Here is a 14,496-nt window from a genome sequence, read left to right on the forward strand (position 1 = left end):
TTTCTCCCTGGGGGCCACCTGACCCTCTGGTGCCCCTTGCAGGGATGGGAAGCCTGGGGATGACCACATGGCTGTGCTCAGTGGGGTCCACAATGCTAAATAGCAGGAAGGCTCTTTGTTTAACCTCTTTTTCTGTGCCAGAGTGAGCAGGCTGGAGGCTTTTCCACTGCCCCCAGGCAGGATCAGCCCATGTCAGCCAGCTGGGCTGGCACTGACCCCTGCCTCTCACTGCATTTGTCCCCAGGGACACCCAGCAGTGCCTGTTGATGGGGTGGGTGTTTGCTTGGAGGCTGTCCCTGATAAACCCATCCGGGAAAGTCATCTGGCTAAATGCTCTTTTTGGTCAGCTCTTTTATTTTTTTTTTTTTTGTTGAATTTAATCAGTTTCCCATCTTTACAGAAATCCTCTGGAGGTGGCTGTTTTGCAACCCTCAGAGCCTGTTCCAGGCTGTGCTTACCCTTGCACGTTACAACACCCCATCCATCAGCGGGGAAATGAGGCTTGGATGGAGTTTCAGTTTTAAATGACTTCAAGGGTGGATCTGGTTTTGGTTTTCATGTAACCAGAGGGTAATTTGGTGGGGGTTTTTTTCTTACATGGTGAGGGAGGTGGATCCGGGGTCAGCTTTTTCTTTCTGATGCAACCCACTCCTGCTGAAAGAGGGCTCTTTGCCCAGAAATGGGACTTTTTTTTTTCTTCTTTTTGTTTTTTTTTTTTTTTTTTTTTTTTTCAGCCCTGGAGAGAAAGGGGGGGGCAGGCTGTTTCTCCTGGCAGTGGGGAAGTTTGGGAGGTTGTGAAGGGCACAGCAGTTTGTGGAGCCATGGGATGGCTCAGAGTGCGCTGTGGAACCGTGTGGGGAGCTCAGAGCATCCCTGGGCTGGATGGGCTGTGCTGCCTCCTTCCCAGAGCCTCTGCTGGCTGCACACAGACCCAGGAGGGTTGGAGAGGAGCCAGCCTGCAATCCCAGCACTGCTCATCCACCCTGCCCTGTGTGCTGCTGGCTCTGCTCTGGGGCACCCAGCTCTGCCCACTGATCCCTGGGCACCAGGATGCTCCTCCCTGGGGCAGCAAGGGAAGGGAGAAGATGTTTTATGTGGATTTGAGTGCTTCACTGCAAGGGCTGAGTTGCCTTTTTAGTTCATGGGGGTGAGGGATGCTGCAGCTGGGTTCCTGTTCCATCACAGAGCTTCCTGTGCCACAGCTGCAGGACCAAGTGTGACTGTGTTCACAGGGGTCTTATGTTGAAGGAAGAGACAAGGACCTGACTCCATGTTTCAGAAGGCTGATTTATTATTTTATGATATATATTACATTAAAACTGTACTAAAAGAATAAAAGAAAAGGTTTAATCTCAGAAGGATAGCTAAGAATAGAATAGAATGGAATGAATAACAAAGGTGTGTGTCTTGGACAGAGAGTCTGAGCCAGCTGACTGTGATTGGCCATTAATTAGAAACAACCACATGAGACCAATCACAGATGCACCTGTTGCATTCCACAGCAGCAGATAACCATTGTTTACATTTTGTTCCTGAGGCCTGTCAGGAGGAAAAAATCCTAAAGAAAAGATTTTCATAGAAAGATGTCTGCGACAACAAAGTTCTTCCTCTCTTGCCACATCCCAGGTGGGATAAGGACCAGTTTGTACACTGGTGGGAGAGGGCAGCTCAGTGAGGGGGAGATGTGGCTCACCTTGGTGACAGAGGATTTGTCTTTGGAGGGCCTGCCCCAGCTCACCTGCCCAGGTGTGCCTGTGGAGCTGGGACCCCCCCAGGTGCTTCACCCTGCACCTGTCAGGACCCAGCACATCCCTCTGGCTGTCCTGAGCAGCCCAGACCCCTGCCAGGGGGCTCAGAGACCCTGGCACAGAGACCAAGATGCCCCTGTGGTTCTGATTGTGACCCATGGAGCAAGTTACCAGCCTTAGATGAAGATCAGCAAGCCACGAAAAATTAAGTAGAATGACAGTGAATTTATCATGGGGTGAAAAATAGATTTTGGGGTTTTTTAGAATGGAAGTTCAGGGGGCAAGCTGGAGGAATCTGGGCATGTCCAGCCTTTCTTCTTTTCTACCTCCATCTTTTGCTGTGATGGTGGCACTTTTGGATTGGTTTAGAGTAGAAGCTCACTGTCTAACATAGGTGATAGGTATTGGGAAGTTATGGTAAATCATGTACATGTAGTTTTTAGTCTAAAAAGATAACACCAGAGTGCTTCTGTCTGTCCTGCTGAATGGACCTCAGCAGAGCAGGAGAAAAAATTTTATTGACAAGAAACAACAAACAACCTTAAGAACGAGAACTGAAGAGCTCTGACTCCTCCTTTGAGCACCAGGCTGGGAAAAGAGACTTTCTAACACATCTCGGGGTCACTGTGAGCAGCTAAAGCCCCAACACAAAACTTTGCCCACATGCTTGGCAAGTCTTTCCCAGCAAGGACACGAGGTGCAGCCCCATGGTGGGACACTGGGTCATGTCACAGAGCCCGTGCCACCACAGATGGGGAAACTCCTGGTGCTGAGCAGGGCAGAGCCTGCAGTGTCCCTGTGACGCCTGGGCTCCAGCAAAATCCCTCCAGCCCTCCTTTCCCTGTGACACTTGGGCTGCAGAGCCTGCAGCGTGTCCCTGTGACCCCTGGGCTCGAGGAACGTAGGGGGATACAGTATGAAGGTGGTACAGAATGTAATCTTATCCCCAAAGAGTTGCAGCTATTGTGGCACCGATTACTAAAAATTAGGAGCAGGCCTGATGTTAACAGGCCACACCTGTAGCCAATAAGAACAGTGGTATAAAAGAGTGGATTGGTGGGAACTGGTGTCAGATGGCTGCTGCAAGGACCAGGAACAGTCAGTGCTTAGAGGAGATGCCTGCAAGAAGCATTGAGGAGGCATGAAGCTCTGAGGATAGGGAATCCTTGCACTATAATGATAAAAGAATATATATATATAAGATATATATATCTGGATATATAAGACAACAGAGGAAAATCCCTCCAGCCCTCCTTTCCCTGGTGGTTCCAGGTCCTGCACTGCCAGAGGGAGGGCTGGCAGGGCAGCCTGGGCTCAGCCCTGTGCTGCACAAACCAGCCCCAGCTGCCTTCCCCAGCACACTCGGGCAGGTTTGGGAGTGAGAGAGAACAGCAAGCAGCTGCAGGTATGCGTGGGCAGGAGGTTCCTGCCCCATCCTCACGGCTCCTGCCCTTTGCCCCAGGAATTCCCTGCGTGCTTTTGTCCTTGATAAGCACCTCTCTTGCTCCAGGGCTCTCTCCAGTGCGTGGATTTTAGGTATGCACTCTGTAACAGCCTCACTGGGTAATAACCTGCTGGTGCTCTGTGCAGGGAGGGGTGAGCACAGGGCACAGCAAACTCTGTAACATCCTAAAGTGCAGACAGCACTTGCAAAGGCAGGGCAGGAATATCCCAGCACTTTCCTTTGGTAGTTATTGCCTGGTAAATTACCAGGAAAACTCATCCGACATGTTTTCCCCACTGTGTTGGTCAAACCCTGCATCCTCCAAGGGCAGGATTAGCCTTCAGCCCCACTGTGTGTGTCCTGGGTGCACAGACCTGAGCTGTGGGATGGGTTTTTATGGGCTAAAATAACCTGCTGTGTCACTAAGGATGTGAGCACATGGGTAAGGTTATGGCAGGGCATGCTAACATTGGAGCTGCCAGACAGCTCCTTTCCAAAGGGTAAGTGATGCCTCAAAAAGTCACATTCTTGCTTATTTTAGGAAGCTTGTCTGTCCTTGCTTTGCAGCCCCAAGGAGCTGGGTCTTTCTATGCCCTTGTCACAGCTTGATGAGCTTTGGAGGGTTATTAGAGTCACAGAATATCCTGAGTTGGGAGGGACCCACAAGGATCATGAGATGCAGTTCCTGGCTCTGCACAGGACACCCCCAAAATTCACAGATTGTCTGGATGTGTCCCATGAGCAGGCTGCCACTGTCTCCAGGTGCACTCTCAGGATCCAAGAGAGGATCCAACATCCTTTGTGCTTCACAAATCCTCCCAAAGTCAATCCCTGTGTCTGCCTTGCTGTGGGGTTTGGAGAGAGCATCATCTCTCATGCTGCAGTTCAGTGCTGTGGGTGATGAGCAGGTCACGTTTCTGTCTGGTTTTAAGCTGCAGTAAATAGAAATGAAAGGGGAGATGATCCACAGTGAGTGCAGTAAGTGGAGTTTAATTGGGATGAATTACATGCCAGGTTTGCAGTAATCTCCATCCTGCGTTGCTCAGAAGCATCATCTGCTTTGGAAATGTGACTCAGAAATGTTGTTATTTGATTCCCACGAGCATTTAAGAAACTATTTTTCCAGGAAGCAAAAATTCTTGGGTTTGGGTTGGGTTTCATTGTTTTGGTTTTTGTTTTTTTGTTTGTTTTTTTTTTTTTTTTTTTGCCTTGCTGCTGCTGTTGTTTTCTCTTTGTTCTATGGCAATAGGAATCCTTTCCCAGAATTTCCTCTGTGAGATGCTCCCTTTTCAGTGTCCTCCTTGCTTAGTGCTAATGTTCCAGCATGCACACAGCTGCCCCTTCCTGGAGATCCCTGTGGAGGTGACATTCAGCTGTTTTTGGGGAACAGAGAGGAAATTGGGGGGATCTGGCTGGGGAAACCTCCTTGGGAAGCAGTAAGAGGAGACTGTGCTTACAGGATGCCAGCCTGGGGCTGCCATCATGTGCTAGGTGCTAACCCAGCTCTGCAGATGACTAAATCCACTTCATCTGTGTGTAGGGGGATAGAATATAAGAAAATAAAGACAGTGTCGAAAGTAATCCTAACCCTAAGGAGTTGCAGCTGGGCCAATTATCAAAGATTAGGAACAGGCCTGAGAAGAAGAGTGCTGTAAAAGAGTGGGGTGGCTGGGTGAGAAGGGAACTGGAGTCAGTTGGCTGCTTCGTGAAGAAGAAAGTCAGTGCTCTGAGGAGCTGCCCACAAAAAACACCAAGGAGGCATGAAGCTTTTGTGATAAGGAGACAGCAGTATGGAACCCCTGCAATAAGATAACATCTGTGCTGTTCCTTCTCCAGTGCTGTGGGAAATCCAAGCTGTTCACTGAATGTTTTCCCTCTCTCCCAGTGGACATCCGTGAGATCAAGGAGATCCGCCTGGGGAGGAACTCGCGGGACTTTGACCGCTACCAGGAGGATCCGTGTTTCCGACCGGAGCACTCTCACTGCTTTGTGGTCCTCTACGGCACAGAATTCCGCCTGAAAACCCTCAGCTTGCAAGGTAGAGCTCTCCTGGGGCTGTGCCAGGCAGGGTTGAGCCAGAGCTTCATCCTCACAGAGCCCAGACAGTTCGGGGACAAGGATAACTCCCAGCTCTCGGGAGTGGGATAAGCGGGGGTGAGGGGTGCAGCCAGCCACATCCATCCGTGGAGAGGAACCAGCCAGAGCATCTGTGTGTGGGGGAAATGTTACCAGAAAGGGGGTGAAGCAGTGAATAGGGCATGTAAGGTGCTGGGGATAGTCCCAGGAGGTTTGGGTTGGTGATCAAGCCTGCTGTGTGTCCCTTCTTCCCACTTCTCCCGTACGTTTTCCATAGCCACTTCTGAGGATGAGGTCAATATGTGGATCAAGGGGCTGAACTGGCTGGTGGCAGACACTCTGAGGGCACCCACCCCCCTGCAGATTGAAAGGTGAGGAAAGCCTTTTCCTGCACTTGTTTTCTCTTTTCCCTTCTGTCTGTTTTGACAGAAAAAAAGTGAGCACAGTGACATTCCCTCTCTGAGCTGTGCTGACCCATCACTTCTGCCTCTGCACCCCAGCAGCTTCATCCTGCTGACCCCAGAGTCTGATCTCATGCATCAGGGAGAAGGAGCTTCACCACAAATTGATGTTTCTGCATGTGCACAGCCTGTATTATCTGTAGCACTTCAGTGCAGAGGCACTTTTAAAGCAGAACTTGTAAGAAAGTAGGGTAGGCTGCCTGTGAAAGGGGCAGAGCTGGGTTCCCGGTGGGAAGGAGGGATGTGGGAGAGGCTGGTGTGGCACTGAGCATCCTCCAGAGGGGGATTGGAGCAGGGGCTGGTTGTTGAGGGGCTGAGTTGTGCCTGTTTGTGCCTTCCCACCCAGGTGGCTCCGGAAGCAGTTCTACTCTCTGGATCGCAACCGGGAGGACAGGTGAGGAGGGGGGTTTGGGCTGGGAGGGTTCACCTTGTACTTGAAACCCTCTGGGTTTGTTAGGCTTTTAATGCTCATCTTCAGGGAACCTTTAATCCAAGTCCCAAACTTCCCTGGCTGATTTTCACTGAATTAAAAAATGATCATTAAAAAGCTGTCTTGTTTTCCTGCCCTATTTCTGGGCTGTTTAGACCCAGTAACACCTTGACACCTTCCCCCAGCTGGCACCACCCAAGGGAGCAGACATCAAAGAGCCAAGAGGCAGTTCAGGGCCCCCCATCAGGGCTGAACTGGGTTGTGTTTGTTATTCCCCACCCTGTTTGTTCTGTTCTCCTTTTCTGAGGCCCATAAGGCATGGATCATCCCACTGCTTGGCTTGTGGGGTGCTTGGGTGAGTGCTTAGTGTTGTGCTAGCAAGGAAAATGTCATGAGGAGGTTAGGGAAGGGAATTGGGTCATGAGTCACTGTTAGATAAGGGAGGGGACATTTTCCTGCTGGGGAGGTGAGTTCTCTCAGGATCTTTAGCTGATCACTGTGACCCCAAGAAATGTTAAAAGTCTCTTTTCTCAGCCCAGTGCTTGAAGAATGAGTCAGAGCTCTTCAGTTCTCGGTCTCAAGGTTGTTTATTGTGTCTGACCTATAAAAGTATTTCTCCTGCCCTGCCGAGGTCCATCCAGCAGGACAGTTCCAGGCACTCTGCCTGCCCCCAGAGCAGTGTTATGTCTTTATACTAAAAACTACCTGTACAATATTTACAATTATTTTCCAATGCCTATCACCTGTGTTAGACAGTGAGTTTCTACTCTAAACCAATCTGTAAGTGCCTCCATCACAGCAGAAGATGGAGGCCAAGAAGAAGGAAAAAGGCTGGACATGCCCAGATCCCTCCATCCTGCCCTCTGAACCCCCATTGTAGAAACCCCTAAAATTTATTTTTCACCCCATGATAACTTCACTATTATTCTACTTAAACTGTTGTGTTTGTAGATCTTCATACAAGGTTGGTAATTTTTCCCATGGGTCATAATCAAACCCACAGGGGCATCTTGGGCTCTGTGTCAGGGTCTCTGAGCCCCCTGGCAGGGGTCTTGGCAGCCAGAGGGATGTGCTGGGTTCTGACAGAGTTCCACCATGCTCTGCTCTCTGTCCCACTGCCATCTCCAGTTTTCCAGTCCCAGTGCTGCTCTCACTGGGCTGCTGTTGTGTGGGACATGCCTCTCCCCTGTCAGTGATGTTAACTGAGCCCATTAACCTTTCAGCACTGATCCCCGTGTTAATGTGCTCCCTCCCCCGGGGGCACCAGCCCTGCCTGCTGTGCAGCACCTGGGTCCCACCTGCCCCTTTTCCATGCTCCGATCTCCAGAGAGGGCTGGCTGCAGAACACTGGGCTCCAGAGCATCCTCTGCTTTGTCCTTGTTGTGCCCCTCCCAGGACAGCCAGGGGATAAATTGATTCTGGCCAGGAGGGTGTTGCATGGGGCAGATCCTGCTGCACTGGATGTTTTTGCCTTTGCAGTGATTTATTCTGTGAGAGATCAGTGCTGGGTGCATGTGACCGTGTTCACAGGGGTCTGAGGATGAGGGAAGAGACGAGGATCTGACTCCATGTTTCAGAAGGCTGATTTATTATTTTATGATATATATTACATTAAAACTATACTAAAAGAATAGAAGAAAGGATTTCATCAGAAGGCTGGCTAAGAATAGAAAAGAAAGAATGATAACAAAGGTTTGTGGCTTGCACTCTCTGTCCAAGCCAGCTGACTGTGATTGGCCATTAATTAGAAACAACCACATGAGACCAATCTCAGATGCACCTGTTGCATTCCACAGCAGCAGATAACCATTGTTTACATTTTGTTCCTGAGGCCTGTCAGCTTCTCAGGAGGAAAAATCCTAAAGAAAGGATTTTTCATAAAAGATGTCTGTGACAGGTGCATGGGGATTTTGTGGAGGGGGATAAATCCTCACAGAAAGGGAAGAAGAGGAGCCTTAATCTGTTGCAGCTGCTCTGCATAAGCCAGACACCTTTCAAATCCAGGCTTGGGCTATATGCACTGTGGTGGCTGAGCACAGTATTTCCCAATTCTGCAAAGAAGAGCACTGAGGCAGGTGCAGGGGTAGCGGTGTGGAGGTTCTGGAGGAGGAGTGCAGGAAAAGTGGAAATAATTGGTCCTTTTTTCCCCCTGGTTATGCAGTAAAACTGGTGAAATGGCATGCCAGCAGCACAAAAGGAGATTGCAGGTATAGATCTGTGCCCAAGGCAGAGTAGCAGAGCTCACAGTCAGCCTGTTGCATCCCTGTTGTTTCTGTTGATATCATCTTTCTATTAGCATTTAGAATTGAGGCAGCAAATTCCAATACATTCCTTACCTGTCACTCACAGGGAGAGGTTTCAGTGCAGATTTAGGAGAGCCCAGGCAGTGAGAGGAGCAGAACATCAGAAGAGATGTGGAAAGATTTGGAGTTTTGCCATTTTACAAACATTTTACAAGCATCCATGTGTTTTCTGCAAGGTAGAGGCTACAATTATGTGACATCTCCTGGGTTAAATCTTGGCCCCTGTGAGGCATTCCAGCATTAAATTTAATGTCACTGAGCTCTTTGCTTTTGCCTCTCAGCCTGGAAGTGGTTTTTCGAGGGGAACAGTGAGTTGTGATTTTTATTCTTTTTTTTAACCCCACTTGCACACCATCCTTGATCCTTTCCAGAACAGAGAGGGTTTTGGCAGCTGCAGAAATCATTCCCAGCATTTGTGTGCCCCATGGCTCCTGTGCTGGAGCCCTTTCTCCTCTGTGCCTTGCCTGTCTGGGGGCTGGGCTGTCCCTTGCAGCCCCAGCAGATGCTGGCTGTTTCCCCTGGCTGCTGGCCCTTTGGGTATATTTGTTTTTCCAGGGCAGGTTAGGTGGAAAGAGGAGGATAACAGGATGCTGGGGTTTTTTTTCCTAATTGCTCTGGAGGAGACTGTTTCACCTCTGGCCAGGAGAGCTGCCCATGGCTCTGGGAGCAGCATTCACACACTGAGGGCTGGCAGGGGAATGTTTCCATCCCCTGTGAGAGCCTGGGCCTCTGGCCTGTTTGTCATGAAACCTTAAAAATTGCTCTGTAGAAAAAAATGAGTTTATTTTGTTTTTACTTTCTAGTCTGAAAATACTACCAAGCTGTTTATCCAAGGTCTCCAGCAAGTTTAACATGATGAGTAACACACAATAAATAAAAATCTTTTTGTACCCTGTCCTCTTCCTGTGGCTGAGAGGGAAATGCTGGTCACAGCTGTGACAGGGCTGTGCTCCAGTGTGACGGTGTTCACAGGGGTCTTAGGATGAGGGAAGAGATGTAGATCTGACTCCATGTTTCAGAAGGCTGATTTATTATTTTAATGATATATATTACATTAAAACTGTACTAAAGGAATAGAAGAAAAGGTTTCATCAGGAGGCTGGCTAAGAATAGAATGGCAAAGAATGATAACAAAGGCTTGTGGCTCAGACAGAGAGTCTGAGCCAGCTCACTGTGATTGGCCATTAATTAGAAGCAACCACATGAGACCAATCACAGATGCACCTGTTGCATTCCACAGCAGCAGATAACCATTGTTTACATTTTGTTCCTGAGGCCTCTCAGCTTCTCAAGAGGAAAAATCTTAAGGAAAGGATTTTTCATAAAAGATGTCTGCGATGCTCCAGCACCTCCTGTGAAGCAGCTCAGCATCCCCAGAGCTGAGTGGCAGCTCCAGAGAGGCCCCAGGGATGGCTGCTGCTGCTGCTTCTGCTCCTCCAGCCTCTCCTGCTCTTTCTCCATGAGCTTTTGTGCAGCCTCGTGCTCTCAGCAAGGAGGGATTGGTGCTGGGCAGCCCCGGGGGCTCTGTATGTGCTGGTGGGGGTCCCATGGCAGCTGTGGTTCCTCACATGTGAGGGCATCTCTCCTTGTACTCCTGCTCGCCCCACACATTTCCCTGTTGCCAAGGACCCCCTGCCCAGGGGGACGCACATTACCTGCCCATGGCTGTGGCTGCTGGATGTGTTTGAAATGGGAAAAGGCAGGATCTCCTCCCCAGAACACTCACTGTGAGCCCCCAGGGTAACCTCACCTGCCCAGGGAGATGGAGATGCAGGGGAGGTACTCGTGCTGTGTGTGTTGCTGACTGTATGAAAAAAGGGGAGGCTGGGGCCATTTCCCAGCTTCTTTTTTATTATTTTTCTGCTCTGCCAGTGAGTGGCAGGACCCTGCAAAGTCTTGGCTGGCCCTGGGCAGGGCCCAGGAGCTGGGCCAGGTCCTGCTGTGGCTGTGTGTGGGTCCCAGGCTCTGAGGCCAGGAACAAGGGCTCTCTGTGTGCTGCTGGCTGCCCAGCCCTGGGCTCTGCAGCGCCTGACACCAGCCTGTTTCTCCCTCTCCATCCCTCCTCCTTCCTGTGCTGCTTGAGATCACCCTGCTCTCAGGGAAGAGTGTAAAATAGATGTCACATGTGAATGCCAGCACACCCCTGGGTTAAATCCCCCATGCAGGGCATCTTCCCTGCTATTTTTATATTTGTGCCCTGAAGCCATAAGGATTTCCAGACTTGCCCTGTGCTTTGTGGGATGGGGGAGCATCCTGTAGGATGCTGTGTTCCCACGTGCTCAGTGGGGGACAGGAGCACCATCTGTGACTGCAGGGGTGGACTCCCAGGACTTGCTTTTAAGGCAGGAGCTGCCAGGAGATGATTGGACACAGACCCCTCAGCTCCTAAACCCTGCAGATGGGAGGCATCCTCATTTCCCCTTGCTGCAGGGCTGGTGCCCCATGTGGGGACAGTTCCAGAACACACAAGGGCAGCCCAGAGCTCCTTCCTGCCTGCTGGGCTGTGGGATCCTGCTCAGGGCTGGCACTGGAGCTTTCCCTGGTGTGGAAGCAGCACCTGTGGTGTGGAGGAGGGCTTGGGGAAGCTCAACCATGCTGGCTGCTCCCTGCCTGTGGGGCTGGAGAGCACAGCTGGGCACAACGTGGCAGTGCTGTGCCTGTGGCTGGGGACCTAAAATGGCTTTTTTCCTCTCCTTAAGATAAAATTAGCTGAATCCTAACCACTCAGAGTCTGTCCTCCAGCAGGCCAGGGAGTGGGTTTTGGAACGGAGTTGGTCACCCAGCATGAATGCTGGGGCACAGATACTTGAGAAATGCTTCTTGTTGCTCGTTCTTTTAAAGCAGTGGGTGCTGCCTGTCAGCTGTGGCATCAGCCAGAGGCTGCTGGGCTCACCCAGCAGAGTTGCAGGAGCAGTGTTTGCAGTCCCCACTGATGTGCAGGTACCTCTCTCTGCTCCCCACATCTTCCCACTGTTCCCAGCCTCAGCATCATCCCAGGGTCACGCATCCATCCTTGTGCCACAGCTGATGTCCCTTTGGGCACCGCCTCTCTGTGCCTGTTCCAGCCCCAGGGTGAGCCCCCCTCCATGCCAGACTGCTGACCAGGTGTCCCCTCTCTCCCCTGCCGGGCCAGGATCTCTGCCAAGGATCTGAAGAACATGCTGTCCCAGGTCAACTACCGCGTGCCCAACATGAGGTTCCTGCGCGAGCGGCTCACGGTGAGTGTGGGACCCCTCTGCTCTCCCTCTCAGCAGCCTCTGAGCAAAAGCTGCTGGTGGTTCAGCTCCCAGGGAGTGTTTGCATACTGCAGAGCCTCCCAGCCGTTCCTGGGAGGGCCCCCACCCACGGGGGTGACTGAAGAGGTGCCAGCTCCCACTGGGTGCCACGCCCTGGCCCATTTGTGGCCAGCACCCTCTCCTTACCCCACCCTGCCTCCCACACTCCCCTCGTTGCTCCTGGCTCCAGTCATGGGCTGGTGCTGGTGGGGTAGAGTGCAGAGCAGCTGCCAGGTCCTGCATCCTGGCTCTTGCACCCCCTGCCAGGGAGAGATGCTCTGCCAGCATCACCACTGACCCATGAGGGGTCATCTCGTGGTGACCAGCTGCTCCCAGCAGCACAGAGCTCCAAGGCCAAAGAGTGGTGCATCCAAAGGAGAGCACACACTTGGGGTCCTGCAGTTTCCAGGCACTTCAGACACTCTGGGCCAACAAAAATCAAATTGTCCTTTTGTAAGTATTCAGTAAGTGGTGACACTTTATCAGTGTGTGGGGTGCCTTTGTGTGGGTGAGCTTGGGGAATTGTGAAACTCATTTTAGGATGTGCCTGTGCCCTGGGCACTGCAAGGTCCTGCTGGCCACAGCAGAGACTGTGGCAGATTTGTTAACATTGGAAAAGCCCTCTAAAATCATTGAGTCCAACCATTGCCCAGCACTGCCATGCCCACTAAACCATGTCCCCATGTCCCACATCCACATGTTTTTTGAGCAGGTGCAGGGATGGTGGCTCCACCACTGCCTGGGCAGCCTGTTCCAATGCCTGACCACTGTTTTCATGAATTTTTCAGAATATCCAATCTATCCCTCCCCTGGCACAATTTGAGGCCATTGTGCAGGAGGCAAAGTCTGGATGAGTTTTGGCTTTTTTCTCCTCTTTCTTTCCCCAGGGATACTGGTGGGAAGAGACATTCCTTAAGCCATGCAGAGTTACCTGTGGCCTCTGTAAAACCTCTGGGTTTGATTTGTTTTTCAGGATGTGGAGCAGAGGAATGGGGATATCACCTATGGCCAGTTTGCACAGCTCTACCGCAGCCTCATGTTCAGTGCCCAGAAAACAGTAAGAGCTGGATTCCCCAGGGGGGAGAGGGAAGGGAGAAACCTTATTTGTTACTGGGCATCCCCACTTAATTGACCTTTTAACCCTGCTGCCCTCGGGGTGAGCTCTTCTCTTGGGAGTAAAGGAGTTACTGAGTACAAACCTAATGCTTGTGCTTCTTCTTTTGCAGATGGATGTCCCGTTCTTGGACAGGTGGATCATTCTCTGTGTTTTCTGGGGAAGGGGCTGTTTTCTTTTGCTCCATAACATCTTTGAGGCCTGCAGCAGCATGCTGGGATGAGGCATTATGCACTCCTTGTGCTCCTGTGCTGCCTGTGGTTCTGTGCTCTGAGCAAGCATCACTGCTGCAGACACTTTAGCTCTTTAGCTTGGGGCAGGGAGGGCTCTGTCCCTCCCAGATATCCCAGTGGGGTCCAGCTCAGGTTAATTGGTTAATGTGGTCAGATCTCAAGCCATCTCCCAGGGATTATGCTCATGGTGGCTGCAGAGCCCTCCCCACCCAGGCAGTGCCAGCTGTGCCCTTCCCTGCCCTCTGCTCCCCTTGGCTGTGACAGAGAGAGCTTGAATTTAGACACAGGAGCTAAAGAGTGAAAGACTTACTGACTTGTCCAGTAATTCCCAGTGGTTTTCTTCCTTTTTTTCCTATAACCATAGAAAAGAGATGTCAGGGCCCTCAGCAGAGCATCTGGCTCAGCCCTCTGCCCAGGGCAGCCAGCACTGCCCAGTCCCCTTTGGATTTTGTGGTGTTAGTGCCCAGCATGGCCCTTGGCTGTGACTTGGCATTGGCATGGCCCTTGGCTGTCCATTGTGACTTACAGCAGTCATGGACCAGTCTTTTGAGATTATCACCTTCAAACAGTTCCCTTCTTCATTCCCTGTGAATAGTGTCCATGAACCCATGTTCTTTGCATACCTGTAGGTCTGTCCTGTCTGCAGTCACCCCTTAACTGCCCTGCCCCTGTTTAGTTCTTTGCACTCCGGTTCAAACCAAACCCTCTGTTTTTTTATTTATTTTTTTCACTAATCCATCCCTCTAATGGTTTTTGCTGGCCTTCACCAGAATTTCATGTTACCCTGCCCTTGTCAGTGTGAACCCTGTAGTGCTCCTGGAGAGGTCCCTGGTTCTGGGATGTGGATTTCTGTTTGCTCTGCTCATCCCACTCTGCTCCTTCAGTGCTGCACGTGCCAGGAAGGGGGCAGATGGCATCTCACAGGGTGTGCTGCACCAGTGACTGAAGCTTCTCTCCCTCTCTGCTTGCCAGGGGTGCAGAAAGGCCTGAGCACTTCAGGGTGTCCCTGCTGGAGCTGCAGAAGTTTTTGCTGGAGTACCAGAGGGTAAGCTCAGCACAGGCAGTGGGGAGGGACAATGGGGTGGGCACTGGTGACATTTGGGGTGCAGTGCTCCTTGCTGTGGGGCTGGGAGTGGTGGCATTTGGGGTGCAGTGCTCCTTCTGGAGCAGAGTGTGTTGTAGGGGAAGCACTGGGGAGGGCAGACCTGAACTCAGCTGGGCACCCTTGCCAGAAAATGAACAGGAGATGTGGGAGGAGTGGAGGTCCCAGGAGGCAGGAATGATCAGTGGAGGTTGCCCCAATCCCTGTGACCTCAGCTGGTCACCAGTGGTTTGCTGCAGCCAAGAAGTCGTGTCCATCCTGGTGCTCAGGAGGTGTCAGCAGTTTCTGGGGAGCAGCTGATGGATTCATC

At 51.3% G+C, this 14,496-nt stretch overlaps 1 protein-coding gene across 2 annotated transcripts in view; it reads left to right on the forward strand.

Moving 5' to 3' along the window:
* Positions 1-14,496, forward strand: part of PLCG1 (phospholipase C gamma 1) — a 49,144-nt gene that overhangs the window by 16,489 nt on the left and 18,159 nt on the right. For both annotated transcript variants that reach the window (XM_058814455.1, XM_058814456.1), the window contains exons 2-8: positions 5,078-5,230; positions 5,546-5,639; positions 6,076-6,123; positions 11,596-11,680; positions 12,711-12,794; positions 12,964-12,986; positions 14,057-14,129. In XM_058814455.1, coding sequence (XP_058670438.1) covers positions 5,078-5,230; positions 5,546-5,639; positions 6,076-6,123; positions 11,596-11,680; positions 12,711-12,794; positions 12,964-12,986; positions 14,057-14,129 — 560 coding nt within the window. The remainder of the gene's footprint in view (positions 1-5,077; positions 5,231-5,545; positions 5,640-6,075; positions 6,124-11,595; positions 11,681-12,710; positions 12,795-12,963; positions 12,987-14,056; positions 14,130-14,496) is intronic.

This window comes from Ammospiza caudacuta, chromosome 15, assembly GCF_027887145.1.
Source record: "Ammospiza caudacuta isolate bAmmCau1 chromosome 15, bAmmCau1.pri, whole genome shotgun sequence".
Lineage (NCBI taxonomy): Eukaryota > Metazoa > Chordata > Aves > Passeriformes > Passerellidae > Ammospiza > Ammospiza caudacuta.